The 27,981-nt window shown below is 54.3% G+C and overlaps 13 protein-coding genes and 1 long non-coding RNA gene across 23 annotated transcripts; 7 read left to right on the top strand and 7 right to left on the bottom strand.

Annotated features, from left to right (window-relative positions):
• Positions 1 to 149: 149 nt before the first annotated feature.
• Positions 150 to 9,844, bottom strand: LOC771066 (claw keratin-like). 2 transcript variants are annotated; one of them, XM_046903951.1, is made up of 2 exons: positions 9,808 to 9,844; positions 150 to 1,018 (listed from the first exon to the last, which is right to left on the bottom strand). In XM_046903951.1, the coding sequence occupies exon 2, from the start codon at positions 995 to 997 to the stop codon at positions 599 to 601; it is 399 nt and encodes a 132-aa protein (XP_046759907.1). In that variant the 5' UTR covers positions 998 to 1,018; positions 9,808 to 9,844; the 3' UTR covers positions 150 to 598. The 2 variants fall into 2 exon arrangements, with proteins under 2 accessions (XP_046759907.1, NP_001264862.2); NM_001277933.2 differs by lacking the exon at positions 9,808 to 9,844 and adding an exon at positions 1,115 to 1,131 and having other exon boundaries at positions 154 to 1,018.
• Positions 2,099 to 2,998, top strand: LOC121107577 (claw keratin-like). Its single transcript, XM_040652566.2, has 2 exons — positions 2,099 to 2,135; positions 2,233 to 2,998. The coding sequence occupies exon 2, from the start codon at positions 2,254 to 2,256 to the stop codon at positions 2,659 to 2,661; it is 408 nt and encodes a 135-aa protein (XP_040508500.1). The 5' UTR covers positions 2,099 to 2,135; positions 2,233 to 2,253; the 3' UTR covers positions 2,662 to 2,998.
• On the top strand, positions 2,099 to 7,372 carry LOC121107576 (claw keratin-like). Of its 2 annotated transcripts, none has more exons than XM_046904024.1 (2): positions 2,099 to 2,135; positions 6,634 to 7,372. In XM_046904024.1, the coding sequence occupies exon 2, from the start codon at positions 6,655 to 6,657 to the stop codon at positions 7,033 to 7,035; it is 381 nt and encodes a 126-aa protein (XP_046759980.1). In that variant the 5' UTR covers positions 2,099 to 2,135; positions 6,634 to 6,654; the 3' UTR covers positions 7,036 to 7,372. The 2 variants fall into 2 exon arrangements, with proteins under 2 accessions (XP_046759980.1, XP_040508499.1); XM_040652565.2 differs by lacking the exon at positions 2,099 to 2,135 and adding an exon at positions 6,500 to 6,536.
• LOC121107578 (claw keratin-like) lies at positions 4,672 to 14,548 on the bottom strand. 3 transcript variants are annotated; one of them, XM_046904023.1, is made up of 2 exons: positions 14,512 to 14,548; positions 4,672 to 5,418 (listed from the first exon to the last, which is right to left on the bottom strand). In XM_046904023.1, the coding sequence occupies exon 2, from the start codon at positions 5,395 to 5,397 to the stop codon at positions 5,008 to 5,010; it is 390 nt and encodes a 129-aa protein (XP_046759979.1). In that variant the 5' UTR covers positions 5,398 to 5,418; positions 14,512 to 14,548; the 3' UTR covers positions 4,672 to 5,007. The 3 variants fall into 3 exon arrangements, with proteins under 3 accessions (XP_046759979.1, XP_046759978.1, XP_040508501.1); XM_046904022.1 differs by lacking the exon at positions 14,512 to 14,548 and adding an exon at positions 9,808 to 9,844; XM_040652567.2 differs by lacking the exon at positions 14,512 to 14,548 and adding an exon at positions 5,516 to 5,552.
• On the top strand, positions 5,112 to 9,567 carry LOC124417398. The gene is made up of 2 exons (XR_006932130.1): positions 5,112 to 5,170; positions 9,463 to 9,567. It is a non-coding gene; the product is annotated as an uncharacterized LOC124417398 (long non-coding RNA).
• On the bottom strand, positions 8,936 to 9,844 carry LOC121107575 (claw keratin-like). The gene is made up of 2 exons (XM_040652564.2): positions 9,808 to 9,844; positions 8,936 to 9,710 (listed from the first exon to the last, which is right to left on the bottom strand). The coding sequence occupies exon 2, from the start codon at positions 9,687 to 9,689 to the stop codon at positions 9,273 to 9,275; it is 417 nt and encodes a 138-aa protein (XP_040508498.1). The 5' UTR covers positions 9,690 to 9,710; positions 9,808 to 9,844; the 3' UTR covers positions 8,936 to 9,272.
• On the top strand, positions 11,086 to 16,390 carry LOC121107573 (claw keratin-like). Of its 2 annotated transcripts, none has more exons than XM_046904018.1 (2): positions 11,086 to 11,122; positions 15,628 to 16,390. In XM_046904018.1, exon 2 carries the CDS (start codon positions 15,649 to 15,651, stop codon positions 16,054 to 16,056), a length of 408 nt encoding a protein of 135 aa, XP_046759974.1. In that variant the 5' UTR covers positions 11,086 to 11,122; positions 15,628 to 15,648; the 3' UTR covers positions 16,057 to 16,390. The 2 variants fall into 2 exon arrangements, with proteins under 2 accessions (XP_046759974.1, XP_046759975.1); XM_046904019.1 differs by lacking the exon at positions 11,086 to 11,122 and adding an exon at positions 15,495 to 15,530.
• Positions 11,086 to 20,803, top strand: LOC121107571 (claw keratin-like). 3 transcript variants are annotated; one of them, XM_046904021.1, is made up of 2 exons: positions 11,086 to 11,122; positions 20,039 to 20,803. In XM_046904021.1, exon 2 carries the CDS (start codon positions 20,060 to 20,062, stop codon positions 20,465 to 20,467), a length of 408 nt encoding a protein of 135 aa, XP_046759977.1. In that variant the 5' UTR covers positions 11,086 to 11,122; positions 20,039 to 20,059; the 3' UTR covers positions 20,468 to 20,803. The 3 variants fall into 3 exon arrangements, with proteins under 3 accessions (XP_046759977.1, XP_046759976.1, XP_040508494.1); XM_046904020.1 differs by lacking the exon at positions 11,086 to 11,122 and adding an exon at positions 15,495 to 15,530; XM_040652560.2 differs by lacking the exon at positions 11,086 to 11,122 and adding an exon at positions 19,905 to 19,941.
• Positions 11,101 to 11,989, top strand: LOC100858504 (claw keratin-like). The gene is made up of 2 exons (NM_001277935.2): positions 11,101 to 11,122; positions 11,219 to 11,989. Exon 2 carries the CDS (start codon positions 11,240 to 11,242, stop codon positions 11,654 to 11,656), a length of 417 nt encoding a protein of 138 aa, NP_001264864.2. The 5' UTR covers positions 11,101 to 11,122; positions 11,219 to 11,239; the 3' UTR covers positions 11,657 to 11,989.
• Positions 13,652 to 14,548, bottom strand: LOC121107574 (claw keratin-like). Its single transcript, XM_040652563.2, has 2 exons — positions 14,512 to 14,548; positions 13,652 to 14,414 (listed from the first exon to the last, which is right to left on the bottom strand). The coding sequence occupies exon 2, from the start codon at positions 14,391 to 14,393 to the stop codon at positions 13,986 to 13,988; it is 408 nt and encodes a 135-aa protein (XP_040508497.1). The 5' UTR covers positions 14,394 to 14,414; positions 14,512 to 14,548; the 3' UTR covers positions 13,652 to 13,985.
• Positions 18,047 to 23,353, bottom strand: LOC121107572 (claw keratin-like). Of its 2 annotated transcripts, none has more exons than XM_046904017.1 (2): positions 23,317 to 23,353; positions 18,047 to 18,824 (listed from the first exon to the last, which is right to left on the bottom strand). In XM_046904017.1, exon 2 carries the CDS (start codon positions 18,801 to 18,803, stop codon positions 18,387 to 18,389), a length of 417 nt encoding a protein of 138 aa, XP_046759973.1. In that variant the 5' UTR covers positions 18,804 to 18,824; positions 23,317 to 23,353; the 3' UTR covers positions 18,047 to 18,386. The 2 variants fall into 2 exon arrangements, with proteins under 2 accessions (XP_046759973.1, XP_040508495.1); XM_040652561.2 differs by lacking the exon at positions 23,317 to 23,353 and adding an exon at positions 18,922 to 18,958.
• Positions 22,431 to 27,651, bottom strand: LOC395095 (keratin). 2 transcript variants are annotated; one of them, XM_046903914.1, is made up of 2 exons: positions 27,615 to 27,651; positions 22,431 to 23,219 (listed from the first exon to the last, which is right to left on the bottom strand). In XM_046903914.1, exon 2 carries the CDS (start codon positions 23,196 to 23,198, stop codon positions 22,782 to 22,784), a length of 417 nt encoding a protein of 138 aa, XP_046759870.1. In that variant the 5' UTR covers positions 23,199 to 23,219; positions 27,615 to 27,651; the 3' UTR covers positions 22,431 to 22,781. The 2 variants fall into 2 exon arrangements, with proteins under 2 accessions (XP_046759870.1, NP_989779.3); NM_204448.3 differs by lacking the exon at positions 27,615 to 27,651 and adding an exon at positions 23,317 to 23,353 and having other exon boundaries at positions 22,437 to 23,219.
• On the top strand, positions 24,301 to 25,175 carry LOC107049026 (claw keratin-like). The gene is given in 3 exon segments (XM_015298534.4): positions 24,301 to 24,337; positions 24,437 to 24,655; positions 24,657 to 25,175. Coding segments are annotated over 2 exon segments (390 nt in total). The 5' UTR covers positions 24,301 to 24,337; positions 24,437 to 24,457; the 3' UTR covers positions 24,849 to 25,175.
• LOC430661 (claw keratin-like) lies at positions 26,789 to 27,647 on the bottom strand. The gene has a single exon (NM_001396934.2). The coding sequence runs from the start codon at positions 27,494 to 27,496 to the stop codon at positions 27,107 to 27,109; it is 390 nt and encodes a 129-aa protein (NP_001383863.1). The 5' UTR covers positions 27,497 to 27,647; the 3' UTR covers positions 26,789 to 27,106.
• Positions 27,652 to 27,981: the final 330 nt, after the last annotated feature.

Here is a 27,981-nt window from a genome sequence, read left to right as displayed (position 1 = left end):
CAGCTAAAGGATGTAAAAAACCAGGCATTGAACCTTCACAAACTGCGTTCTGCTCTCTAATAATGTGACTTGATTTTCCTTACCAAAACCTTTTGAGCCAATGTGGAACATCAGAAAAGCAAATACAAACAAATCAACCAAAAGCCAAGTTGTGGATGCAATACAGATTCTTTAATGCAAATGGAGAAGGCAGTAGACAGTCATACAGAGAGCAGCACAACACAGAAACAGTGAACTGCAGTCGTGCAAACCACAACAGTGCAGCAAGATTCAACCCAGGGCTTCACCCCAGAGATTCCTCTTCACAGCACTGTTGAGGAGGCTCAGAGCTGGTCATAGTGGGGAGAGCCACACATGAAGATCAGAACTGCTTCGCTATACACAGGTGGAGGGGAACATCTGGAGGCACTGTTGGAAACCCTGAGCCCCTAACTGCAGATTTGAAAGGCTGTAGAGTGCAAAAAGCAAGAAGCAGTAATTTAAATTAACTGCTTTGGCACAGCTAAAAGAGAAATGGAAAGCTGCATCTGGTGGAGGAAGAGGAGGAGTTTGTGAAGACTCAGCAGATGCAGCACTGTACTGAGTGAATATTTGGGGTTTAGCAGGGCCCACAGCTGCCACTGAGGTAACTGAGGCCTCGGCGCCAGCCACCGTATCCGCAGCTGCCAAAGCCTCCATAGCCCCCATAGCCTCCATAGCCACCAAGGCCATAAAAGCCTCCATAGCCTCCCAGGCCTCCATAGCCACCAAAACCGGCACCACGTCCAAAGGTGCCACCCATGCCCGATCCGACGGCGGGGACTCCTGCTGAGCCAACAGCAGAGTACTGCGGGGAGGAGCTGAGGATGGGCCCGGGGAAGGTGACCACGGTGGCCGGGGGTTGGATCACCACAGTGGAGTCGGGGCACTGGCGCACGCAGGGCTCGTTGCAGCTGTCAGCCAGTGGGGTTGGGGTGGCCACGCCACATGCAGGGGCACACACGCTGGAGCAGGACATCTTCCACACAAGCAAGGAGTCCTGCAAAGAGCACCCAGAGTGAGGAAAAGGTTGGGGAGAACCGACTGGATGGAGGCTGGGAGAGAGCCCTGAGAAGCCTCTGAGAGCTGCACTTACCCAGGAGATGAGGAGAGTGAAGTGGAGGAAGCTGGATAGAGGACTGAGAAGCCCTCAGCTCTTTTATACCTGTCCCAGACAGCCTGGGGCATAGATGGGAGGTCCTTACTGACTGAAGCTCCAGATAATCATGAAATAAAGCCAATACTCATCATGACACACAAGAAGAGATGCAGACTAATTAGTTCCCTTCCCACTGGGTACACTGAGGCAAAAATGTGACTTGGAGAACAGCAAGGGGATGAGAAGGTCACATATCTATACACGAGTACTTCAAAGACGAGGTGCTGCTCTTGCTGACATGTTAGGAACCAGTAATCCCCAGTGTGTTCCTAATGCCTTGGCACGTTAACATTCACACACAAAGACATCTTAGCCGCAGATGTACGCCTGGCTGACAAGTCAGAAATGCCCCATGCTGCACTGGGCAGGGAGATGGGCAACAATGAGGGATGCTCCTGACTTCCCAACTCAATTGCATCGCACATGTTTGCCACTGAAGGGTGGTGGCATTTGTTTGGGAGCTGACCCAGGAGGGTGGGATCACTTCATTGCTTTGTCCAAAGTTTACCAGCCCATAAAACAGAGGTAAGGAATGTAATGATAGACATTGTGTTTGTGAGCAGGATTGCAAAGTGCTTTGTCTGCAGGATACCTGTGAGTGTTTCTCATAGACCAAGTTTGGGATTAGGAAGACATTGGGGTTTACAGGTGTTGTGAGGTCAGCATCCGCAGCGCGTGGTCTTTCCTGTAAATGCTTGTAATCTCCTGTGCCTCTCATCACCTTCTTGTTCTCCAGGGCGTGTTTACACCCCAATATCTGCATTGATGAGGGATGTAATTTCTCTCCTCACTCCATGAGTGTCATGAAACATGTTTGCTTTATTTCATGATTATCCAGGACTTCTGCCACCACCGCCCTCCCATCTATGCCCCGGGCTGTCTGGGACAGGTATAAAAGAGCTGAGGGCTTTGCAGTCCTCTATCCAGCTTCCTCCACTTCACTCTCCACATCTCCTGGGTAAGTGCAGCTCTCAGAGGCTTCTCAGGGCTCTCTCCCAGCCTCCAATCCTTACAGCTCCCCCCGACCCTTTCCTCACTCTGGGTGCTCTTTGCAGGACTCCTTGCTTGTGTGGAAGATGTCCTGCTCCAGCGTGTGTGCCCCTGCATGTGGGGTGGCCACCCCAACCCCACTGGCTGACAGCTGCAACGAGCCCTGCGTGCGCCAGTGCCCTGACTCCACTGTGGTGATCCAACCCCCGGCCACCGTGGTCACCTTCCCCGGGCCCATCCTCAGCTCCTTCCCACAGAATGCTGTGGTTGGCTCAGCAGGAGTCCCCGCCGTCGGATCGGGCTTGGGTGGCACCTTTGGACGCAGTGCCGGCTATGGGGGCTATGGAGGTTTTGGTGGCTATGGAGGCCTGGGAGGCTATGGAGGCTTTTATGGCCTTGGTGGCTATGGAGGCTATGGAGGCTTTGGTAGCTGTGGATACGGTGGCTGGCGCCGAGGCCACAGGTACCTCAGCGGCAGCTGTGGGCCCTGCTAAGCACAGCACCGCCTCTGTCCGTGGTTGAAGGAGAGCTCTGGAGAAGTCCCAGCACATCCCCACCTGATGCCGTGAGGATGGGCTTCCCTTCAGCATCACTGGGCTCCCGTGTTTGAACGCCTCATATCTGCACAAGGCCCAGCTCTGTCTTCCTCTGCTCCACTTCAGCTTCACTTCAAGACTCACTGCCCTGTGATGACGCAGCTCTGTGCTGGCTGCTTTCTCCTTTCCCTCATCCCTCTTCATGGAGATGCAGACAGCCTCTGGCCAGAGACTGCCCTTCTTCCACCTCCTCCCTTATCCCCTGGACCTGAAATAAAAGCTCTCTTGCATCACAGATTCCATCTCTGATTTTTTCATCACCCCTCCTCTGTCACCAGTTCCCATTGCAGCTGTGGAGGCTCACTGGGGCCATTTCCAAAAGCTCTGTACAAGGCCTTTTAAGGAGTGCTGTTGGCTTCCCCCCCCCCCCCCCCCCCCCCGCCCTGCAGCAGCCCACACAATTCCAGCAGGAGCTCACCCCATCCTGGCCCCATACAGTGACTTCTGCAGACATTGCTCCCCCAGAGCTCTCACCCCCTCCTCTGCCCCTGCTTCATGCCCCATGCAGCCCAAGGAGAGCTCATGGCCTAACAGCGATCTCACTTTAACCTGCTGAGGATCTCAATAGGTGGACTTTGGACTGTGGGGTCCATAGACACAGGTGCAGACTCCCAAAGAGAAAAGGCCACGTCAGATCATCCTGTGAGGCCATGGGGCAGAGTAAGGAGGCTGAGAGCACCACAGCATCCTTGCCTACAGCCTCTCAAGATTCCTTCCTGCTCCTTTTCTGTCCAGAGCTCCATATAGCAACATGGTCTGTTTTTCCCCACCACTGCCTGGAATAAAACCCATGGTAGCCGTGACACACTCCTCAAACTGCACAGGGCAACCGTGCTTCACTTAGCCCCATGCAGTGAATACAGTGCTGGGCCCTTGGCTGCCCTTCTTCTCATGCAAAGCTCCCAGACCTAGGACACCCAAAGCACCTACCACATCAGTGTGACAGGGCCCAACCACAACCTCCCACCAATGGGCCCTCAGCCACCACACGGGACACCACTGGTGGCAAAACATGGGGTTTGGCTGAGCACCCTGACACAGAAGCCAACAAAGTGTTGGGGAAGGAAGGGAGAAACTGAGGTGTACCCAAAGGAAAGGGAGGAAGGACAATTTTCTCCTCAGCTAGTGCAGGAAACCTATGGCTGTTCCTGACAGTTTGCTGCCTTTTCACCCTTCCCTGTCTTCTCAGTTGCTGATAGAGTCTGTTCTCCTGAGGTCCCCATCAGTGACCAACCTGCTGCTCCACTGCTCACCTTGATTCTCTGGCAGGAATCACCTCTATGCAAGAGCAGCACACAGTGCTTGTATTGTGGGACCAGAAAATGTTTTGGGAATAAAAGAGACTGAGAGAGAAGAGGAGCTCCAAACTCTGACTCAAGACCTTTGTGCTCCCCAGGTCAGGATACCTGTGCTTCATTCATGGCTGTGAGGGCTACTTTGGGAACATGTGGTGGTACATCCTTTACCCCCTCCACTGCCCCTCTTGGATCTGAACACGGGGGCACAATGAGCAAGTGGCAGCAGCTCTGTCCATGCACTTCTTGTCTCCCCATTTCCTCTGACCTCAACATGTGATAAATGGCATGGCAAGAAAATGAGGAGAAACAAAGCAGGGAGAACCCTGGATGGGCAGAGGGTGCAGTAGAAGATCGGTGAGACATTCATTGAGTGTTGACATACTCAAGAGGGTTGTGCTTATGACTACCCCATGTGAAAAGGGAGGTGGCTCAGTGGGATGTGCTCTTCAGGACCCTATGTGGACTGTGATCCTCAGCAGGAATGCACTGCCCCAACTGCCAAATATACCCAAGGCAGTACTGTGGGAGCAACTTGCAGCCCAGAAACAGAGGCACTGAGATGTGGGGAAGTAGGGAATGAGAAGGAAGATAAAAACACAGGGGTCAGGACTGCAGTGCAAGAGAGCTTTTATTTCAGATACAGGGGAGGAGGAGGGAGGTGGCAGAGGGCAGCCGCTGGTCAGAGGCTGTCCTCATGTCCTTACCAAGGTCAGAGTGACAGGAACAAGCAGCCAGCAAAGAGCTGCATCATAACAGCGTAGCAAGTCCTGAAGTGAAGCTGAAGCGGAGAAGAGGAAGGCAGAGTTGGACCCTATGCAGGCCCTAGATGGCCAAAATCCGGAGCACTGTGATGCCGAAGGGGAGACCATCCTCACCGCATCAGGTGAGGATGTGTTGAGGCTTCTCCAGATTTTTCCTTCAACCACGGCTGGAGGCGGAGCTGTGCTTAGCAGGGCCCACAGCTGCCACTGAGGTAACTGAGGCCTCGGCGCCAGCCACCGTATCCACAGCTACCAAAGCCTCCATAGCCCCCATAGCCACCAAGGCCATAAAAGCCTCCATAGCCTCCCAGGCCTCCATAGCCACCAAAACCGGCACTGCGTCCAAAGGTGCCACCCATGCCCGATCCGATGGCGGGGACTCCTGCTGAGCCAACAGCAGCATTCTGTGGGAAGGAGCTGAGGATGGGCCCAGGGAAGGTGACCACGGTGGCCGGGGGTTGGATCACCACAGTGGAGTCAGGGCACTGGCGCACGCAGGGCTCGTTGCAGCTGTCAGCCAGTGGGGCCGGGGTGGCCACCCCACATGCAGGGGCACACAGGCTGGAGCAGGACATCTTCCACACAAGCAAGGAGTCCTGCAAAGAGCACCCAGAGTGAGGAAAGGGTTGGGGAGAGATGTAAGGATTGGAGGCTGGGAGAGAGCCCTGAGAAGCCTCTGAGAGCTGCACTTACCCAGGAGATGAGCAGAGTGAAGTGGAGGAAGCTGGATAGAGGACTGCAAAGCCCTCAGCTCTTTTATACCTGTCCCAGACAGCCTGGGGCATAGATGGGAGGTCCTTGCTGACTGAAGCTCCAGATAATCATGAAATAAAGCCAATACTCATCATGACACACAAGAAGAGATGCAGTCTAATTAGTTCCCTTCCCACTGGGTACGTTCAGGGATAAACATGCCCTTGAGAACAGCAAGGGGATGAGAAGGTCACATATCTATACACAAGTACTTCAAAGACAAGGTGCTACTCTTGCTGACATGTTAGGAACCAGTAATCCCCAGTGTGTTCCTAATGCCTTGGCTTGTTAACATTCGCACACAAAGACATCATAGCCGCAGATATACACCTGGCTGACAAGTCAGAAATGCCCCATGCTGCACTGGGCAGGGAGATGGGCAACAATGAGGGATGCTCCTGACTTCCCAACTCAATTGCATCGCACATGTTTGCCACTGAAGGGTGGTGGCATTTGTTTGGGAGCTGACCCAGGAGGGTGGGATCACTTCATTGCTTTGTCCAAAGTTTACCAGCCCATAAAACAGAGGTAAGGAATGTAATGATAGACATTGTGTTTGTGAGCAGGATTGCAAAGTGCTTTGTCTGCAGGATACCTGTGAGTGTTTCTCATAGACCAAGTTTGGGATTAGGAAGACATTGGGGTTTACAGGTGTTGTGAGGTCAGCATCCGCAGCGCGTGGTCTTTCCTGTAAATGCTTGTAATCTCCTGTGCCTCTCATCACCTTCTTGTTCTCCAGGGCATGCTTACACCCCAATATCTGCATTGATGAGGGATATAATTTCTCTCCTCACTCCATGAGTGTCATGAAACATGTTTGCTTTATTTCATGATTATCCAGGTCTTCTGCCACCACCGCCCTCCCATCTATGCCCCGGGCTGTCTGGAACAGGTATAAAAGAGCTGAGGGCTTTGCAGTCCTCTATCCAGCTTCCTCCACTTCACTCCCCTCATCTCCTGGGTAAGTGCAGCTCTCAGAGGCTTCTCAGGGCTCTCTCCCAGCCTCCAATCCTTACATCTCTCCCCAACCCTTTCCTCACTCTGGGTGCCCTTTGCAGGACTCCTTGCTTGTGTGGAAGATGTCCTGCTCCAGCCTGTGTGCCCCTGCATGTGGCGTGGCCACCCCGGCCCCACTGGCTAACAGCTGCAATGAGCCCTGTGTGCGCCAGTGCCCCGACTCCACTGTGGTGATCCAACCCCCGGCCACCGTGGTCACCTTCCCTGGGCCCATCCTCAGCTCCTTCCCACAGAATGCTGTGGTTGGCTCAGCAGGAGTCCCCGCCGTCGGATCGGGCATGGGTGGCACCTTTGGACGTGGTGCCGGTTTTGGTGGCTATGGAGGCCTGGGAGGCTATGGAGGCCTTGGAGGCTATGGGGGCTATGGAGGCTTTGGTAGCTGTGGATACGGTGGCTGGCGCCGAGGCCTCAGTTACCTCAGTGGCAGCTGTGGGCCCTGCTAAGCACAACACCACCTCTGTCCACGGTGGAAGGAGAGCTCTGGAGAAGCCTCAGCACATCCTGCACCTGACAACATGAGGATCTTCTCCCCTTCAGCGTCACTCGCTTATGTATCTTGGACGCCTCGTGTTTGCATGGGGACTAGCATTGTCTTCCTCTGTTTTGCTTGTGCTGCACTTAAGAACTCTCTGACCCGTGATGACACAGCCCAGCACTAACTGCCTGCTCCTGTCCATCTGCCCTCCGCAAGTTGACAGGAATCGCCTCTGGTCACTGGCTGTCCTTCTGCCACCTCCCTGCTCCCCCCTGGAGCTGAAATAAAATCTATTTTGCATCGCAGTTACCATTGCCAATTTTTTTTTTCCATCCTATGTCCTCAAATCCCCTATATCTGCACAGGCACTGTGGGGGCAGTTCCAAAATCTCCCAGCTGGGCCTTCCCAGGAGTGCTGTGGACATTGTCCCCTTCTGTCACACCTGCCCTGGTTCCCACAGCTGCTGCAGGCACTTCCCTGGGCAGGCTCCATACAGTGCCTTCAGCAGCTGCTCCGCACTCAGGGCTCTCAGCCACTTCTCTGCTCCTGCTTTTTGCCCACTGCAGCTCAAAAAGAGCTCTTGGCCCCACGCAGAGCTCGGTGTCTGCTGTTGAGTGTCCCTGTAGTTGGCCTTCAGGCTGTGGGGTCTGTGGACAGAGGTGCAGCCTCCTAAAGGGCAAAAACAATGCCAGAGCCTCCTGGGATGCCATGAGGCTGAGGAAGGAGGCTGAGAGCCCCTCAGCAACCTTGCCTACAGTCTCTCAAGATTCCTTCCTGCACCTCTTCTTCCCAGAGCTCCATATGGCACCATAGGCACGGATTTTACCCACCACTGCTCAGAAACAAATCCACAGCAGCTGGAAAAAGTGCTCTGCCGGGGCTCGATATCCGTGCTTCACTCAGCCTCGTGCAGTGAATATAATGGCAGGCCCTTGGCTGCCCTTCCTCTCACACAAAGCTCCCAGACCTAGGACACCCAAAGCACCCAGCACATCAGCGCAATGGGCCCTCAGCCACCACATGGGACACCACTGGAGGCAAAACATGGGGTTTGGCTGAGCACCATCACATGGAAGCCAGCAGAGAGGTGGGGAAGACATTGAGATTTACTCCAAAGCAAGGAAGTAAGGGCAATTTTCTACTCAGCCAGTGCATGAAACCTACAGTTCTTGCAGATGGTTTGTGTTCTCCTGAGGTCCCCATCAGTGACCAACCTGCTGCTTCACTGCCCACCTTGATTTCTCTGGCAGGAATCGCCTCTGTGCATGAGCAGTGCACAGTGCTTGGATTGTGGGACCAGAAGATGTATGGGGAAGAAAAGGAAATCAGACAAGCAGGGACTCCAAGCTCCGTCTCATGAACTTTGAGCTCCCCAAGTCAGGAATGCAGTGCTCCATTCATGGCCATGATGAGAACCTTGGGAACATGGGGAGGTATCTCCTTCACCCACTCCAGTGCCTTCACAGGAGCTGGGCGCATTGGCACTGTGTGCAGGTGGCAGCAGCCCTGTCCACATGCTGCTTATCTCCCTATTCCCTCTGACCTCCGTGTGTGACCACTGGCAGGGCAAGAAAAGGAAATGAAGCAAGGCAGAATATCTGTGAGATATCTGTTGTGTGTTAACATACTAAAGTGAGGTTTGTTTATGAGGAGTCATTGTATCTGATGTGAGAAGGGAGGATGCTCAGTGGGATGGGCTCTGCAGGACCCTCTGAGGACTGTGATCCTCAGCAGGAATGCCCTGCCCCAACAGCCTAATGTCCCAAAGACAGTGCCGTGGAAGCAACTTGCAGCCCAGAATCAGAGGCTCTGAGATGTGGATGAAGTAAGGAAGGAGAAAGGAAGATAAAAACACAGGGGTCAGGACTGCAGTACAAGAGAGTTTTTATTTCAGATACAGGGGAGGAGGAGTGAGGTTGCAGAATGGCAGCCGCTGGCCAGAGGCTGTCTCCATCTTCTTGCAGAGGGCAGAGGGACAGGAGTAGGCAGTCAGAGCTTGGTGGTGTCATCAAAGCACAGCAAGTCCTGAAGTGAAGCTGAAGCGGAGCAGGGGAAGACAGAGCTGGGCCTTGTGCAGATATGAGGCATCCAAACACAGGAGCCCAGTGATGCTGAAGGGGAGCCCATCCTCACAGTGTCAGGTAGGGATGTGGTGGGGCTTCTCCAGAGCTCTCCTTCAACCATCGACAGCGGTGGTGCTGTGCTTAGCAGGGCCCACAGCTGCCGCTGAGGTACCTGTGGCCTCGGCGCCAGCCACCATATCCACAGCTACCAAAGCCTCCATAGCCCCCATAGCCACCAAGGCCATAAAAGCCTCCATAGCCTCCATAGCCTCCCAGGCCTCCATAGCCACCAAAACCTCCCAGGCCTCCATAGCCGGCACTGCGTCCAAAGGTGCCACCCAAGCCCGATCCGACGGCGGGGACTCCTGCTGAGCCAACCACAGCATTCTGTGGGAAGGAGCTGAGGATGGGCCCGGGGAAGGTGACCACGGTGGCCGGGGGTTGGATCACCACAGTGGAGTCGGGGCACTGGCGCACGCAGGGCTCGTTGCAGCTGTCAGCCAGTGGGGCTGGGGTGGCCACCCCACATGCAGGAGCACACAGGCTGGAGCAGGACATCTTCCACACAAGCAAGGAGTCCTGCAAAGGGCACCCAGAGTGAGGAAAGGGTTGGGGAGAGATGTAAGGATTGGAGGCTGGGAGAGAGCCCTGAGAAGCCTCTGAGAGCTGCACTTACCCAGGAGATGTGGAGAGTGAAGTGGAGGAAGCTGGATAGAGGACTGCAAAGCCCTCAGCTCTTTTATACCTGTCCCAGACAGCCTGGGGCATAGATGGGAGGGCGGTGGTGGCAGAAGTCTTGGATAATCATGAAATAAAGCAAACATGTTTCATGACACACAAGGAGTGAGGCACATTAATTATATCATTATTGGATAAATGGAGTAGTAAGCATGCCATGTCGAACATTGACATGATGGGCAGGACAAAATTTTAAATGACATTACATTCAATTCTAGGCACTGCTGAATCTGAACTAATCACCCTCATAAACTCTAGCTTGTTCCTCATTGTATTTTTTGGGGTTGGAATTGTTTAGGTTATTTTGCAGTATATGCTCTTTGCAACTGAGCTTATAGCCAGCAAACCTGTCATTATATCTCTTTTGCTGGCTGGAAAGCTGAAGTTTTAGAGGATTGATCAAAAATCCCCTCTGTCTGTGTAAGTCTCAGTCCTACCATCTGTTCATGCCAGCATGTCCTGTCAGGACAAATTTCAAGAGTATACCCTGAGCACGTTGTTTTTGGTTGCAGGTTTTACATATTTAGGGGTGCCTAATCCACTGCATGGCATTGAAAAATTAGGAGCAATAAATCTGAAGCTAGACAAAGTCCCATAAGCATGGGGATAAGTAAAATCTGTTGCTGGGGATGTATGAGATGGAGGATATGTAGAGTAGACAAGGGAAAGAGGATGTGGTAAAGATCATGCTCAGCCTTCTCAGTTGAACATCTGCAAGGACCAAAGGAAGACAAGACAAGTTTGGGATCTGTCCCAAGTGGGTGTGATCGCTTCATTTCTTTTCTTGGACTTCCACCACCTCTGTTTACCAGCCCATAAAAGGGAGATAATGATAGACAATCCATTTGTAAGCAGGATTGCAAAGTGCATCCTTCACAAGATTTGTGTGATTCTTACACGTAGACAAACTTTGGGATTAGGAACACATCGGTGATTATTAGTTCAACAAAGGCAGCATCAGCAGTACCTGATCTTTCATGTAATTGCATTTAAACACCTGAACTTAACATCACATCCTTATTCTTCAGGGGATGTTTCCTAATCAGCATTTCCGATGGGGAGGGATATAATTGCACTGCCTCACTGCATGAGCGCCATGAAGCATGTTGCTTTTTTTTCTTGCAATTCTCTGGAGCTTCTGCCATCACAGCCCTCCCATCTATGCCCCGGGCTGTCTGGGACAGGTATAAAAGAGCTGAGGGCTTTGCAGTCCTCTATCCAGCTTCCTCCACTTCACTCTCCTCATCTCCTGGGTAAGTGCAGCTCTCAGAGGCTTCTCAGGGCTCTCTCCCAGCCTCCATCCTTACAGCTCTCCCCAACCCTTTCCTCACTCTGGGTGCCCTTTGCAGGACTCCTTGCTTGTGTGGAAGATGTCCTGCTCCAGCCTGTGTGCCCCTGCATGTGGGGTGGCCACCCCGGCCCCACTGGCTGACAGCTGCAACGAGCCCTGCGTGCGCCAGTGCCCTGACTCCACTGTGGTGATCCAACCCCCGGCCACCGTGGTCACCTTCCCTGGGCCCATCCTCAGCTCCTTCCCACAGAATGCTGTGGTTGGCTCAGCAGGAGTCCCCGCCATCGGATCGGGCTTGGGCGGCACCTTTGGACGCAGTGCCGGCTATGGGGGCTATGGAGGTTTTGGTGGCTATGGAGGCCTGGGAGGCTATGGAGGCTATGGAGGCTTTTATGGCCTTGGTGGCTATGGGGGCTATGGAGGCTTTGGTAGCTGTGGATATGGTGGCTGGCGCCGAGGCCACAGGTACCTCAGCGGCAGCTGTGGGCCCTGCTAAGCACAGCACTGCCTCTGTCCACGGTTGAAGGAGAGCTCTGGAGAAGCCTCAGCAAGTCGCCATCTGATGCCGTGAGGAAGGGCTCCCCTTCAGCATTGCTGGGTTCTGTTTGGATACTTCGTTCCTGCACAGGGCCCAGCAGTGTCCTTCTTTGCTCCATTTGATCTTCTCTTGAGGACTGACTTCCCCGTGATGACACAGCCCAGATTTGAATGCCTGCTCCTGTCCCTCTGCCCTCTGCAAGGAGATGAGGAAAGCCTCTGGCCAGCGGCTCTACTTCTGCAACCTCACTCCGCCTCCCGTGGACCTGAAATAAAAACTCTCTTGCACCGCAGTCCTGACCCCTGTGTTTTTATCTTCCTTTCTCCTTCATTACTTCACACATATCTCAGAGCCTCTGATTCTGGGCTACGATCAGCTTCCACAGCAATGCCTGTGGGACATTAGGCAGCTGGGACAGTGCATTCCTGCTCAGGATCACAGTCCTCAGAGGGTCCTGCAGAACAAATCCCACTGAGCATCCACCATTCTCAAAACAGGTACAATGACTCCTCAGAAACAAACCTCACTTCAGTATGTTAACATAGCACTTCAGTATGTTAACTCAATGGATGATCCACAGAACCTCTTCCACACCCTCTGCTCATCCAGGGCACTCCATGCCTTGTTTCTCCTCCTTATCTTGCCATGCCATTTATCACATGTTGACGTCAGAGGAAATGGGGAGACAGGCAATGCACGCACAGGGCTGCTACCACCTGCTCACTGTGCCCCTATGTTCAGATCCTGGAAGGGCACTGGAGGGGAAAGGGATGTACCATCCCATGTTCCCAAACAAGCCCTCACAGCCATGAATGGAGCACAGGTATCCTGACGTGGGGAGCACAAAGGTCTTGAGTTGGAGTTTGGGGACCCTTCTCTCCATAAGTCCCTTTTCTCCCCCAGACATTTTCTGGTCCAACGATCCAAGCACTGTGTGCTGCTCTTGCATAGAGGTGATTCCTGCCAGAGAAATCAAGGTGGGCAGTGGAGCAGCAGGTTGGTCACTGATGGGGACCTCAGGAGAACAGACTCCATCAGCAACTGAGAAGACAGGGAAGGGTGAAAAGGCAGCAAACAGTCAGGAACAGCCATAGGTTTCCTGTACCAGCTGAGGATATAACTGTCCTTTCCTTTGAGTATATCTCAATTTCATCCTTCCTTCCCCACCTCTCTGTTGGTTTCTGTGTGAAGGTGCTCAGCCAAACCCCATGTTTTGGCACCAGTGGTGTCCCATGTGGTGGTTGAGGGCCCATTGCGCTGATAAGGTGTGTGCTTTGGGTGTCCTAGGTCTGGGAGCTTTGTGTGAGAGGAAGGGCAGTCAAGGGCCTGCCATTATATTCACTGCACGAGGCTGAGCGAAGCACGGATATCGAGCCCCGGCTGTGCACTTTTTCCAGCTGCTGTGGATTTGTTTCTGAGCAGTGGTGGGTAAAATCCGTGCCTATTGTGCCATATGGAGCTCTGGGAAGAAGAGGTGCAGGAAGGAATCTCGAGAGGCTGTAGGCAAGGTTGCTGAGGGGCTCTCAGCCTCCTTCCTCAGCCTCATGGCATCCCAGGAGGCTCTGGCATTGTTTTTGCCCTTTAGGAGGCTGCACCTCTGTCCACAGACCCCACAGCCTGAAGGCCAACTACAGGGACACTCAACAGCAGACACTGAGCTCTGTGTGGGGCCAAGAGCTCTTTTTGAGCTGCAGTGGGCAAAAAGCAGGAGCAGAGAAGTGGCTGAGAGCTCTGAGTGTGGAGCAGCTGCTGAAGGCACTGTATGGAGCCTGCCTGGGGAAGCTCCTGCTGAAGCTTTGTTGCCCAGGGCAGGTGAGAGGGGAGGAGTTGGTGCCCACAGTGATTGTGGTAAGGCCCAGCTGGAAGCTGGAAGCGATGGCCCCAAAGAGCCCTTGTGGCTTCGGGGGAATATGGGGACGTAGGAGGGGTGAAGGAAAACACAGAGATGGAAAGTGTGATGCAAGCCAGAATTTATTGGAGGTTCCAGGGAGGACGGATGTGGCAGAAGGTCTGAGCCTGGCCAGAGGATGTCCCCATCTCCTTGCAGAGGGCAGAGGGACAGGAGCAGGCAGCCAGCAAAGAGCTGCAACATCATGGGGAGGCCAGACCTGGAGCAAAGATCAAGCGGAGCAGAGGAGGATAGAGCTGGTCTCTGTGCAGGCATGGGGCATCCGAGCTCTGGAGCTCAGCGAAGTTGAAGGGAAATCCTTCCACACGGCAACAGGTGGGGATGTGCTGGGACTTCTCCAGAGCTCTTCTTCAACCACGGACAGAGGCGGTGTTGTGCTTAGCAGGGCCCACAGTTGCCGCTGAGGTACCTGTGGCCTCGGCTCCAGCCGCCGTATCCACAGCTGCCATAGCCTCCATAGCCGCCAAGGCCATAAAAGCCTCCATAGCCTCCATAGCCTCCCAGGCCTCCATAGCCACCAAGGCCTCCATAGCCACCAAAACCGGCACTGCGTCCGAAGGTGCCACCCATGCCCGATCCGACGGCGGGGACTCCTGCTGAGCCAACCACAGCATTCTGTGGGAAGGAGCTGAGGATGGGCCCGGGGAAGGTGACCACGGTGGCCGGGGGTTGGATCACCACAGTGGAGTCGGGGCACTGGCGCACGCAGGGCTCGTTGCAGCTGTCAGCCAGTGGGGTTGGGGTGGCCACGCCACATGCAGGGGCACACAGGCTGGAGCAGGACATCTTCCACACAAGCAAGGAGTCCTGCAAAGAGCACCCAGAGTGAGGAAAGGGTTGGGGAGAGATGTAAGGATTGGAGGCTGGGAGAGAGCCCTGAGAAGCCTCTGAGAGCTGCACTTACCCAGGAGATGAGGAGAGTGAAGTGGAGGAAGCTGGATAGAGGACTGCGAATTGCTGAGCTCTTTTATACCTGTTCCAGACAGCCTGGGGCATAGATGGGAGGTCCTTGCTGGCAGAAGCTCCAGAGAATTGTGAAAGAAAGCAAACATGTTTCATGACACTCATGGAGTGAGGAGAGAAATTATATCCCTCATCAATGCAGATATTGGGGTGTAAGCATGCCCTGGAGAACAAGAAGGTGATGAGAGGCACAGGAGATTACAAGCATTTACAGGAAAGACCACGCGCTGCGGATGCTGACCTCACAACACCTGTAAACCCCAATGTCTTCCTAATCCCAAACTTGGTCTATGAGAAACACTCACAGGTATCCTGCAGACAAAGCACTTTGCAATCCTGCTCACAAACACAATGTCTATCATTACATTCCTTACCTCTGTTTTATGGGCTGGTAAACTTTGGACAAAGCAATGAAGTGATCCCACCCTCCTGGGTCAGCTCCCAAACAACTGCCACCGCCCTTCAGTGGCAAACACTGCGATGCAATTGAGTTGGGAAGTCAGGAGCATCCCTCATTGTTGCCCATCTCCCTGCCCAGTGCAGCATGAGGCATTTCTAACTTGTCAGCCAGGCGTACATCTGCGGCTAAGATGTCTTTGTGTGTGAATGTTAACATGCCAAGGCATTAGGAACACACTGGGGATTACTGGTTCCTGACATGTCAGCAAGAGCACTGCCTTGTCTCTGAAGTAACAGAGTATGGGTATGTGATCTTACAATGTCCTTCATGTTCTCAAAGGCATGTGTATCCCTGAACGTACCCAGTGGGAAGGGAACTAATTAGTCTGCAACTCTTCTTGTGTGTCATGATGTCTATTGGCTTTATTTCATGATTATCTGGAGCTTCTGTCACCACCGCCCTCTCATTTATGCCCCGGGCTGTCTGGGACAGGTATAAAAGAGCTGAGGGCTTTGCAGTCCTCTATCCAGCTTCTCCACTTCACTCTCCACATCTCCTGGGTAAGTGCAGCTCTCAGAGGCTTCTCAGGGCTCTCTCCCAGCCTCCAATCCTTACAGCTCTCCCCAACCCTTTCCTCACTCTGGGTGCCCTTTGCAGGACTCCTTGCTTGTGTGGAAGATGTCCTGCTCCAGCCTGTGTGCCCCTGCATGTGGGGTGGCCACCCCAACCCCGCTGGCTGACAGCTGCAACGAGCCCTGCGTGCGCCAGTGCCCTGACTCCACTGTGGTGATCCAACCCCCGGCCACCGTGGTCACCTTCCCCGGGCCCATCCTCAGCTCCTTCCCACAGAATGCTGTGGTTGGCTCAGCAGGCGTCCCTGCCGTCGGATCGGGCTTGGGTGGCACCTTTGGACGCAGTGCCGGCTATGGGGGCTATGGAGGTTTTGGTGGCTATGGAGGCCTGGGAGGCTATGGAGGCTTTTATGGCCTTGGTGGCTATGGGGGCTATGGAGGCTTTGGTAGCTGTGGATATGGTGGCTGGCGCCGAGGCCACAGGTACCTCAGCGGCAGCTGTGGGCCCTGCTAAGCACAGCACTGCCTCTGTCCACGGTTGAAGGAGAGCTCTGGAGAAGTCCCAGCAAGTCCCCATCTGATGCTGTGAGGAAGGGCTCCCCTTCAGCATTGCTGGGCTCTGTTTGGATACTTCGTTCCTGCACAGGGCCCAGCAGTGTCCTTCTTTGCTCCATTTGATCTTCTCTTGAGGACTGACTTCCCCGTGATGACACAGCCCAGATTTGAATGCCTGCTCCTGTCCCTCTGCCCTCTGCAAGGAGATGAGGAAAGCCTCTGGCCAGCGGCTCTACTTCTGCAACCTCACTCCACCTCCCGTGGACCTGAAATAAAAACTCTCTTGCACCGCAGTCCTGACCCCTGTGTTTTTATCTTCCTTTCTCCTTCATTACTTCACATATATCTCAGAGCCCCTGATTCTGGGCTACAATCAGCTTCCACAGCAGTGCCTTTGGGACATTAGGCAGCTGGGACAGTGCATTCCTGCTCAGGATCACAGTCCTCAGAGGGTGCTGCAGAACAAATCCCACTGAGCATCCACAATTCTCAAAACAGGTACAATGACTCCTCATAAACAAACCTCACTTCAGTATGTTAACATAGCACTTCAGTATGTTAACTCAATGGATGATCCACAGAACCTCTTCCACACCCTCTGCTCATCGAGGACACTCCATGCCTTGTTTCTCCTCCTTATCTTGCCATGCCATTTATCACATGTTGACGTCAGAGGAAATGGGGAGACAGGCAATGCACGCACAGGGCTGCTACCACCTGCTCACTGTGCCCCTATGTTCAGATCCTGGAAGGGCACTGGAGGGGAAAGGGATGTACCATCCCATGTTCCCAAACAAGCCCTCACAGCCATGAATGGAGCACAGGTATCCTGACGTGGGGAGCACAGAGTTCTTGAGTTGGAGTTTGGAGCCCCTCTTCTCTCTCAGTCTCTTTTATTCCCCAAACATTTTCTGGTCTGACAATCCAAGCACTGTGCACTGCTCTTGCATAGAGGTGATTCCTGCCAGAGAAATCAAGGTGGGCAGTGGAGCAGCAGGTTGGTCACTGATGGGGACCTCAGGAGAACAGACTCCATCAGCAACTGAGAAGACAGGGAAGGGTGAAAAGGCAGCAAACTGTCAGGAACAGCCATAGGTTTCCTGCACTAGCTGAGGAGAAAATTGTCCTTCCTCCCTTTCCTTTGGGTACACCTCAGTTTCTCCCTTCCTTCCCCAACACTCTGCTGGCTCATGTGTGAAGTTGCTCAGCCAAACCCCATGTTTTGCCACCAGTGGTGTCCCATGTGGTGGCTGAGGGCCCCTTGCGCAGATGTGGTGTGTGCTTTGGGTGTCCTAGGTCTGGGAGCTTTGTGTGAGAGGAAGGGCAGCCAAGGGCTCGCCATTATATTCACTGCACGGGGCTGAGTGAAGCACGGATATCGAGCCCCAGCTGTGCACTTTTTCCAGCTGCTGTGGATTTGTTTCTGAGCAGTGGTGGGTAAAATCCGTGCCTATGGTGCCATATGGAGCTCTGGGAAGAAGAGGTGCAGGAAGGAATCTTGAGAGGCTGTAGGCAAGGTTGCTGAGGGGCTCTCAGCCTCCTTCCTCAGCCTCATGGCATCCCAGGAGGCTCTGGCATTGTTTTTGCCCTTTAGGAGGCTGCACCTCTGTCCACAGACCCCACAGCCTGAAGGCCAACTACAGGGACACTCAACAGCAGACACTGAGCTCTGCGTGGGGCAGAGCTGCAGTGGGCAAAAAGCAGGAGCAGAGAAGTGGCTGAGAGCTCTGAGTGTGGAGCAGCTGCTGAAGGCACTGTATGGAGCCTGCCTGGGGAAGCTCCTGCTGAAGCTTTGTTGCCCAGGGCAGGTGAGAGGGGAGGAGTTGGTGCCCACAGTGATTGTGGTAAGGCCCAGCTGGAAGCTGGAAGCGATGGCCCCAAAGAGCCCTTGTGGCTTGAGGGGAATCTGGGGACATAGGAGGGGTGAAGGAAAACACAGAGATGGAAAGTGTGATGCAAACCAGAATTTATTGGAGGTTCCAGGGAGGAGGGATGTGGGGTCAGAAGGTCTGAGCCTGGCCAGAGGATGTCCCCATCTCCTTGCAGAGGGCAGAGGGACAGGAGCAGGCAGCCAGCAAAGAGCTGCAACATCATGGGGAGGCCAGACCTGAAGCAAAGATCAAGCGGAGCAGAGGAGGATAGAGCTGGTCTCTGTGCAGGCATGGGGCATCCGAGCTCTGGAGCTCAGCAAAGCTGAAGGGAAATCCTTCCACACGGCATCAGGTGCGGATGTGCTGGGACTTCTCCAGAGCTCTTCTTCAACCACGGACAGAGGCGGTGGTGCTGTGCTTAGCAGGGCCCACAGTTGCCGCTGAGGTACCTGTGGCCTCGGCTCCAGCCGCCGTATCCACAGCTGCCATAGCCTCCATAGCCTCCATAGCTGCCAAGGCCATAAAAGCCTCCATAGCCTCCATAGCCTCCCAGGCCTCCATAGCCACCAAGGCCTCCGTAGCCACCAAAACCGGCACTGCGTCCAAAGGTGCCACCCATGCCCGATCCGACGGCGGGGACTCCTGCTGAGCCAACCACAGCATTCTGTGGGAAGGAGCTGAGGATGGGCCCGGGGAAGGTGACCACGGTGGCCGGGGGTTGGATCACCACAGTGGAGTCAGGGCACTGGCGCACGCAGGGCTCGTTGCAGCTGTCAGCCAGTGGGGTTGGGGTGGCCACGCCACATGCAGGGGCACACAGGCTGGAGCAGGACATCTTCCACACAAGCAAGGAGTCCTGCAAAGAGCACCCAGAGTGAGGAAAGGGTCGGGGAGAGATGTAAGGATTGGAGGCTGGGAGAGAGCCCTGAGAAGCCTCTGAGAGCTGCACTTACCCAGGAGATGAGGAGAGTGAAGTGGAGGAAGCTGGATAGAGGTCTACGAAGCCCTCAGCTCTTTTATACCTGTCCCAGACAGCCTGGGGCATAGATGGGAGGTCCTTGCTGGCAGAAGCTCCAGAGAATTGTGAAAGAAAGCAAATATGTTTCATGACACTCATGGAGTGAGGAGAGAAATTATATCCCTCATCAGTGCAGATATTGGGGTGTAAGCATGCCCTGGAGAACAAGAAGGTGATGAGAGGCACAGGAGATTACAAGCAATTACAGGAAAGACCACGCGCTGCGGATGCTGACCTCACAACACCTGTAAAGCCCAATGTCTTCCTAATCCCAAACTTGGTCTATGAGAAACACTCACAGGTATCCTGCAGACAAAGCACTTTGCAATCCTGCTCACAAACACAATGTCTATCATTACATTCCTTACCTCTGTTTTATGGGCTGGTAAACTTTGGACAAAGCAATGAAGTGATCCCATCCTCCTGGGTCAGCTCCCAGACAACTGCCACCACCCTTCAGTGGCAAACACTGCGATGCAATTGATTTGGGAAGTCAGGAGCATCCCTCATTGTTGCCCATCTCCCTGCCCAGTGCAGCATGGGGCGTTTCTGACTTGTCAGCCAGGCGTACATCTGCGGCTAAGATGTCTTTGTGTGTGAATGTTAACGTGCCAAGGCATTAGGAACACACTGGGGATTACTGGTTCCTAACATGTCAGCAAGAGCAGCACCTTGTCTTTGCAGCACTTGTGTATAGATATGTGACCTTCTCATCTCCTTGCTGTTCTCCAAGTCACGTTTTTGCCTCAGTGTACCCAGTGGGAAGGGAACTAATTAGTTTGCATCTCTTCTTGTGTGTCATGATGAGTATTGGCTTTATTTCATGATAATCTGGAGCTTCTGTCACCACCGCCCTCCCATCTATGCCCCGGGCTGTCTGGGACAGGTATAAAAGAGCTGAGGGCTTTGCAGTCCTCTATCCAGCTTCCTCCACTTCACTCTGCTCATCTCCTGGGTAAGTGCAGCTCTCAGAGGCTTCTCAGGGCTCTCTCCCAGCCTCCAATCCTTACATCTCTCCCCAACCCTTTCCTTACTCTGGGTGCTCTTTGCAGGACTCCTTGCTTGTGTGGAAGATGTCCTGCTCCAGCCTGTGTGCCCCTGCATGTGGCGTGGCCACCCCAACCCCACTGGCTGACAGCTGCAACGAGCCCTGTGTGCGCCAGTGCCCTGACTCCACTGTGGTGATCCAACCCCCGGCCACCGTGGTCACCTTCCCCGGGCCCATCCTCAGCTCATTCCCACAGAATGCTGTGGTTGGCTCAGCAGGAGTCCCCGCCGTCGGATCGGGCTTGGGTGGCACCTTTGGACGCAGTGCCGGCTATGGGGGCCTGGGAGGTTTTGGTGGCTATGGAGGCCTGGGAGGCTATGGAGGCTTTTATGGCCTTGGTGGCTATGGGGGCTATGGAGGCCTTGGTAGCTGTGGATACGGTGGCTGGCGCCGAGGCCACAGGTACCTCAGCGGCAGCTGTGGGCCCTGCTAAGCACAGCACTGCCTCTGTCCATGGTTGAAGGAGAGCTCTGGAGAAGTCCCAGCTCATCCCTGCCTGATGCTGTATGGAACTGCTCCCCTTCAGCAATGCTGGGCTCTGGAGATTGGATTTCTCATGTTTGAGTGTGGTCTCGCTCTGTCTTCCTCTGCTCCACTTCAACTTCACTTCAGGATTCTCTGCCACATGGTGATGCAGCCCAGCACTGGTGTCTGCTCCGGTCCCTCTGCCCTCTGCAAGAAGATGGGGACGGACTCGGGCCAGTGGCTGCCTTTCTGCTCCCCATCTCCTTCTCCCCTGGACCTGAAATAAAAGCCCTCTTGCACCGCAGTCCTGACCCCTGTGTTTTTATCTTTGTTCTCTTTCCTTACTTCACCCATGTCTCAGAGCATTTTACTGTGGGCTCCGAGCATCTTTCCACAGCAATGCATTTGGGACATTAGCAGCTGGGACAGTGCATTCCTGCTCAGGATCACAGTCCTCAGAGGGTGCTGCAGAACAAATCCCACTGAGCATCCACCATTCTCAAAACAGGTACAATGACTCCTCATAAACAAACCTCACTTCAGTATGTTAACTCAATGGATGTTCCACAGAACCTCTTCCACACCCTCTGCTCATCCAGGGCACTCCACGCCTTGTTTCTCCTCCTTATCTTGCCATGCCATTTATCACATGTTGGGGTCAGAGGAAATGGGGAGACAGGCAATGCATGGACAGGGCTGCTACCACCTGCTCACTGTGCCCCTATGTTCAGATCCAGGAGGGGCAGTGGAGGGGGTAATGGATGTACCATCCCATGTTCCCAAACAAGCCCTCACAGCCATGAATGGAGCACAGGTACCCTGACCTGGGGAGCACAAAGGTCTTGAGTTGGAGTTTGGAGCCACTCTTCTCTCTCAGTCTCTTTTATTCCCCAAACATTTTCTGGTCTGACAATCCAAGCACTGTGCACTGCTCTTGCATAGAGGTGATTCCTGCCAGAGAAATCAAGGTGAGCAGTGGAGCAGCAGGTTGGTCACTGATGGGGACCTCAGGAGAACAGACTCCATCAGCAACTGAGAAGACAGGGAAGGGTGAAAAGGCAGCAAACTGTCAGGAACAGCCATAGGTTTCCTGTACCAGCTGAGGACATAACTGTCCTTTCCTTTGGGTACACCTCAGTTTCTCCCTTCCTTCCCCAACACTCTGCTGGCTCATGTGTGAAGGTGCTCAGCCAGACCCCATGTTTTGCCTCCAGTGGTGTCCCATGTGGTGGCTGAGGGCCCATTGCGCTGATGTGGTGTGTGCTTTGGGTGTCCTAGGTCTGGGAGCTTTGTGTGAGAGGAAGGGCAGCCAAGGGCTCGCCATTATATTCACTGCACGGGGCTGAGTGAAGCACGGATATCGAGCCCCAGCTGTGCACTTTTTCCAGCTGCTGTGGATTTGTTTCTGAGCAGTGGTGGGTAAAATCCGTGCCTATGGTGCCATATGGAGCTCTGGGAAGAAGAGGTGCAGGAAGGAATCTTGAGAGGCTGTAGGCAAGGTTGCTGAGGGGCTCTCAGCCTCCTTCCTCAGCCTCATGGCATCCCAGGAGGCTCTGGCATTGTTTTTGCCCTTTAGGAGGCTGCACCTCTGTCCACAGACCCCACAGCCTGAAGGCCAACTACAGGGACACTCAACAGCAGACACTGAGCTCTGCGTGGGGCAGAGCTGCAGTGGGCAAAAAGCAGGAGCAGAGAAGTGGCTGAGAGCTCTGAGTGTGGAGCAGCTGCTGAAGGCACTGTATGGAGCCTGCCTGGGGAAGCTCCTGCTGAAGCTTTGTTGCCCAGGGCAGGTGAGAGGGGAGGAGTTGGTGCCCACAGTGATTGTGGTAAGGCCCAGCTGGAAGCTGGAAGCGATGGCCCCAAAGAGCCCTTGTGGCTTGAGGGGAATCTGGGGACATAGGAGGGGTGAAGGAAAACACAGAGATGGAAAGTGTGATGCAAACCAGAATTTATTGGAGGTTCCAGGGAGGAGGGATGTGGGGTCAGGGATGTGGGGTCAGAAGGTCTGAGCCTGGCCAGAGGATGTCCCCATCTCCTTGCAGAGGGCAGAGGGACAGGAGCAGGCAGCCAGCAAAGAGCTGCAACATCATGGGGAGGCCAGACCTGGAGCAAAGATCAAGCGGAGCAGAGGAGGATAGAGCTGGTCTCTGTGCAGGCATGGGGCATCCGAGCTCTGGAGCTCAGCGAAGCTGAAGGGAAATCCTTCCACACGGCAACAGGTGCGGATGTGCTGGGACTTCTCCAGAGCTCTTCTTCAACCACGGACAGAGGCGGTGTTGTGCTTAGCAGGGCCCACAGTTGCCGCTGAGGTACCTGTGGCCTCGGCTCCAGCCGCCGTATCCACAGCTGCCATAGCCTCCATAGCCGCCAAGGCCATAAAAGCCTCCATAGCCTCCATAGCCTCCCAGGCCTCCATAGCCTCCATAGCCTCCCAGGCCTCCATAGCCACCAAAACCGGCCCCGCGTCCGAAGGTGCCACCCATGCCCGATCCGACGGCGGGAACGCCTGCTGAGCCAACCACAGCATTCTGTGGGAAGGAGCTGAGGATGGGCCCGGGGAAGGTGACCACGGTGGCCGGGGGTTGGATCACCACAGTGGAGTCGGGGCACTGGCGCACGCAGGGCTCGTTGCAGCTGTCAGCCAGCGGGGCCGGGGTGGCCACGCCACATGCAGGGGCACACAGGCTGGAGCAGGACATCTTCCACACAAGCAAGGAGTCCTGCAAAGAGCACCCAGAGTGAGGAAAGGGTTGGGGAGAGATGTAAGGATTGGAGGCTGGGAGAGAGCCCTGAGAAGCCTCTGAGAGCTGCACTTACCCAGGAGATGTGGAGAGTGAAGTGGAGGAAGCTGGATAGAGGACTGTGAAGCCCTCAGCTCTTTTATACCTGTTCCAGACAGCCCCGGGGCATAGATGGGAGGTCCTTGCTGGCAGAAGCTCCACAGAATTGTGAAAGAAAGCAAACATGTTTCATGACACTCATGGAGTGAGGAGAGAAATTATATCCCTCATCAGTGCAGATATTGGGGTGTAAGCATGCCCTGGAGAACAAGAAGGTGATGAGAGGCACAGTAGATTACAAGCAATTACAGGAAAGACCACGCGCTGCGGATGCTGACCTCACAACACCTGTAAACCCCAATGTCTTCCTAATCCCAAACTTGGTCTATGAGAAACACTCACAGGTATCCTGCAGACAAGGCACTTTGCAATCCTGCTCACAAACACAATGTCTATCATTACATTCCTTACCTCTGTTTTATGGGCTGGTAAACTTTGGACAAAGCAATGAAGTGATCCCACCCTCCTGGGTCAGCTCCCAAACACCTGCCACCACCCTTCAGTGGCAAACACTGCGATGCAATTGAGTTGGGAAGTCAGGAGCATCCCTCATTGTTGCCCATCTCCCTGCCCAGTGCAGCATGGGGCATTTCTGACTTGTCAGCCAGGCGTACATCTGCGGCTAAGATGTCTTTGTGTGTGAATGTTAACGTGCCAAGGCATTAAAAATACACTGGGGATTACTGGTTCCTAACATGTCAGCAAGAGCAGCACCTTGTCTTTGCAGCACTTGTGTATAGATATGTGACCTTCTCATCCCCTTGTTGTTGTCAAAGTCACGTTTTTGCCTCAGTGTACCCAGTGGGAAGGGAACTAATTAGTCTGCATCTCTTCTTGTGTGTCATGATGAGTATTGGCTTTATTTCATGATTATCTGGAGCTTCTGTCACCACCGCCCTCCCATCTATGCCCCGGGCTGTCTGGGACAGGTATAAAAAAGCTGAGGGCTTTGCAGTCCTCTATCCAGCTTCCTCCACTTCACTCTGCTCATCTCCTGGGTAAGTGCCGCTCTCAGAGGCTTCTCAGGGCTCTCTCCCCAAGCCTCCAGTCCTTACAGCTCTCCCCAACCCTTTCCTCACTCTGGGTGCCCTTTGCAGGACTCCTTGCTTGTGTGGAAGATGTCCTGCTCCAGCCTGTGTGCCCCTGCATGTGGCGTGGCCACCCCAACCCCGCTGGCTGACAGCTGCAACGAGCCCTGCGTGCGCCAGTGCCCCGACTCCACTGTGGTGATCCAACCCCCGGCCACCGTGGTCACCTTCCCCGGGCCCATCCTCAGCTCCTCCCCGCAGTACGCTGCAGTTGGCTCAGCAGGCGTTCCCCGCCGTCGGATCGGGCATGGGTGGCACCTTTGGACGCGGGGCCGGTATTGGTGGCTATGGAGGCCTGGGAGGCTATGGAGGCCTTTATGGCCTTGGTGGCTATGGGGGCTATGGAGGCTTTGGTAGCTGTGGATACGGTGGCTGGCGCCGAGGCCACAGGTACCTCAGCGGCAGCTGCGGGCCCTGCTAAACACAGCACCACCGCTGTCCCCGGTGGAAGGAGAGCTATGGAGAAGCCCCAGCAAGTCCCTACCTGATGCAGTGAGGAAGGTCTCCCTTTCAGCATTGCTGGGCTCTGGAGACTGGATTCCTCATGTTTACATGGGACCCTTCTCTGCCTTGCTCTGCTTTGGTTGATCTTCAGGATTCTCCTCCCTGTGATTACACAGCCCAGCAGTGGTGCCTGCTCCTGTCCTGCCCCCTGCAACGAGATGAGGACATCTCCAGAGTGCGGCTTCCCTTCTGCCACCTCCCTCCTCATCCCCTGTACCTGCAATAAAAGCTGTATTACACTGCAGTCTTGACCCCTGTGTTTTTATCTTCCCTCTCCTTTCCTACTTCCCTAGCATCACATAGCCTCTGACTTTGGGCTGCTAGTTGGTCCCACAGTGTTGTGTCTTGGATATTAGGCAGTTGGGGCAGTGTTTTACAGCTGAGGTTCACAGTCCACAGAGGGTCCTGCAGAACCAATCCCACTGAGCCTCCTCCCTTCTCGCAACAGATACAATGACACCTCATAAACAAACCTCACTTCATTATGTTAACACACAATGGATTACTCACAGAATCTCTTCCACATCCTCTGCTCATCCAGGGCTCTCCATGCCTTCTTTCACCTCTTTTTCTTGTCCTGCCACTGTTCACCTGTAGAGGTCAGAGGAAATGGGGAGACAAGCAGTGCATGGATAGGGCTGCTGCCATCTGCTGACAGAGCCCCCATTCCCAGCTTCTTCAGGGGACGTTGGGGGATAAGGGAGGCACCATTCCATGTTCCGATGTTCATCCCCATGAATGGAGCACTGCCATCCTGTCCCAGGGAGCACAAAGGTCTTGAGTTGAAGTTTGGAGTCGCTTCTTGTTTGATGTCCTTTTGTTCCCCAGACATCTTCTGGTCCCACAATCCAAGCACTGTGCACTGCTCTTGCACAGAGGTGACTCCTGCCAGAGAAATCAAGGTGGGCAGCTGAGCAAAAAGGTGTTCATTGCTTGGGACCTCAAGAGAACACACGCCATCAGCAAGAGCCATAGGTTTCCTGCACCAGTTGAATAGAAAATCGCTCTTCCTCCCTTGCCTTTGTGTACATCTCAATTCCCTCCTTCCTTCCCCATCTCTCCACTGGCTCCTGTGTGAGGGTGCTCAGCCAATCCCCACGATTTGTCTCCAGTGGTATCCCACATAGTGGCTGGGCCCCATCACTCTGATGTAGTGGGTGCTTTGGGTGGCAGAGGTCCAGGAGCTTTGTGTGAGAGGAAGGGCAGCCAAGGGTTAGGCATTGCATTCACTGCATGGGGCTGAGTGAAGCAGGGTTGTCCTACTCAAACAGAGCCATTTGCCCAAGCTGCTCTGGAATTTCTTCTGAGCCAAATGTGAGTAAAAACTGCCTATGTTGGCGGTATATGGAGCTCTGAGAAGAAGAAGTGTAAAAGATAATCTTGAAAGGCAGGAGACAAGGTTGCTGAGGGCATCTTAGCCTCCTTTCTTGTCACCATGGCCTTGCAGGATTCTCTGACATGGCCTTTGCCCATTAGGAGGCTGCACTTGTCCATGGACCACACAGCCCAAAAGCTGCCTACAGGGGCACTCAAGAACGGGTATTGAGCTCACTGTTATCCATGAGCTCTCCTTGGGCTGCAGCAGGAAGGAACCAGGGGCAGAGGAGAGGGAGAGAGCTCTGAGAGAGGAGCAGCAGCTGAAGTCACTGCATGGGGCCTGGATGGGGTGAGCTCCAGCTGGAGCCATAGAGCCAAGGGCAGGGGAGAGGGGAGGGGGCAGTGCCCACGGTGCTTCTGAGAAGGCCCAGCTGGGAGATTTTGGAGATGGCCGCATAGACCCTCTGCTGCTGCAATGGGAACAGGAGACAAAGAAGGGGTGATGAAAAACTCAGAGATAAAAACTGTGGTGCAAGAGAGCTTTTATTGCAGGTATGGGGGGGAGGGAGGTGCCAGAAGGACAGTCCCTGGCTAGAGGCTGTCCCTATCTCCTTGCACAGGGCAGAAAGACAGGAGCAGGCAATCAGCGCTGGGCTGCATCATCACAGGGCAGTGAGTCCTGAAGCAAAGATCAAACGGAGCAGAGGAAGACAGTGCTGGTCTCTGTGCAGGTACGAGGTATCCAATCTCCAGAGCCCAGAAGTACTGAAGGGGAGCCCTTCCTCACGGCATCGGGCAGGGATGTGCTGGGGCTTCTCCAGAGCTCTTCTTCGAATGTGGACAGAGGCAGTGCTGTGCTTAGCAGGGCCCACAGCTGCCCCCAAGGGATCTGTAGCCTCGGCCAAAGCCACCATATCCGCAGCTGCCAAAGCCTCCATAGCCCCCATAGCCACCAAGGCCTCCATAGCCTCCATAGCCTCCCAGGCCTCCATAGCCACCAAAACCGGCACTGCGTCCAAAGGTGCCACCCATGCCCGATCCGACAGTGGGAACTCCTGCTGAACCAACTGCAGCGTACTGTGGGGAGGAGCTGAGGATGGGCCCGGGGAAGGTGACCACGGTGGCCGGGGGTTGGATCACCACAGTGGAGTCGGGACACTGGCGCACGCAGGGCTCGTTGCAGCTGTCAGCCAGTGGGGTTGGAGTGGCCACGCCACATGCAGGGGCACACAGGCTGGAGCAGGACATCTTCCACACAAGCAAGGAGTCCTGCAAAGAGCACCCAGAGTGAGGAAAGGGTTGGGGAGAGATGTAAGGATTGGAGGCTGGGAGAGAGCCCTGAGAAGCCTCTGAGAGCTGCACTTACCCAGGAGATGAGCAGAGTGAAGTGGAGGAAGCTGGATAGAGGACTGCAAAGCCCTCAGCTCTTTTATACCTGTCCCAGACAGCCCCGGGGCATAGATGGGAGGTCCTTGCTGACACAAGCTCCCAATAATCATGAAATAAAGCCAATAGACGCTTCATGAAACACAAGCAGTGAAGTGACGCAATTGTATCTCTCCCCTTTGTTGACTTTGAGGCACAAACATGCTCTGGAGAACAAGAAGATGGAAGAAACATGCAATTATATGAAATATCAGATGCTACTGGTCCTCATCAACTAATCAACTCTAGTATTTTCCTTATCCCTCATGCAATTGTGTCTTCACCTGTAAAAGCCAGCACAGCTCCAA

The sequence above is a fragment of the Gallus gallus genome, chromosome 25 (assembly GCF_016699485.2).
Source record: "Gallus gallus isolate bGalGal1 chromosome 25, bGalGal1.mat.broiler.GRCg7b, whole genome shotgun sequence".
NCBI lineage: Eukaryota > Metazoa > Chordata > Aves > Galliformes > Phasianidae > Gallus > Gallus gallus.
The sequence above is the reverse complement of the archived record's forward strand: the minus strand, read 5'-3'. Positions and strand labels throughout refer to the sequence as shown.

Coding starts and splice junctions, on each gene's coding strand:
- LOC771066 (XM_046903951.1), bottom strand. CDS start 997: ATGTCCTGCTCCAGCGTGTGTGCCCCTGCATGTGGCGTGGCCACCCCA.
- LOC121107577 (XM_040652566.2), top strand. CDS start 2,254: ATGTCCTGCTCCAGCGTGTGTGCCCCTGCATGTGGGGTGGCCACCCCA.
- LOC121107578 (XM_046904023.1), bottom strand. CDS start 5,397: ATGTCCTGCTCCAGCCTGTGTGCCCCTGCATGTGGGGTGGCCACCCCG.
- LOC121107576 (XM_046904024.1), top strand. CDS start 6,655: ATGTCCTGCTCCAGCCTGTGTGCCCCTGCATGTGGCGTGGCCACCCCG.
- LOC121107575 (XM_040652564.2), bottom strand. CDS start 9,689: ATGTCCTGCTCCAGCCTGTGTGCTCCTGCATGTGGGGTGGCCACCCCA.
- LOC100858504 (NM_001277935.2), top strand. CDS start 11,240: ATGTCCTGCTCCAGCCTGTGTGCCCCTGCATGTGGGGTGGCCACCCCG.
- LOC121107574 (XM_040652563.2), bottom strand. CDS start 14,393: ATGTCCTGCTCCAGCCTGTGTGCCCCTGCATGTGGCGTGGCCACCCCA.
- LOC121107573 (XM_046904018.1), top strand. CDS start 15,649: ATGTCCTGCTCCAGCCTGTGTGCCCCTGCATGTGGGGTGGCCACCCCA.
- LOC121107572 (XM_046904017.1), bottom strand. CDS start 18,803: ATGTCCTGCTCCAGCCTGTGTGCCCCTGCATGTGGCGTGGCCACCCCA.
- LOC121107571 (XM_046904021.1), top strand. CDS start 20,060: ATGTCCTGCTCCAGCCTGTGTGCCCCTGCATGTGGCGTGGCCACCCCA.
- LOC395095 (XM_046903914.1), bottom strand. CDS start 23,198: ATGTCCTGCTCCAGCCTGTGTGCCCCTGCATGTGGCGTGGCCACCCCG.
- LOC430661 (NM_001396934.2), bottom strand. CDS start 27,496: ATGTCCTGCTCCAGCCTGTGTGCCCCTGCATGTGGCGTGGCCACTCCA.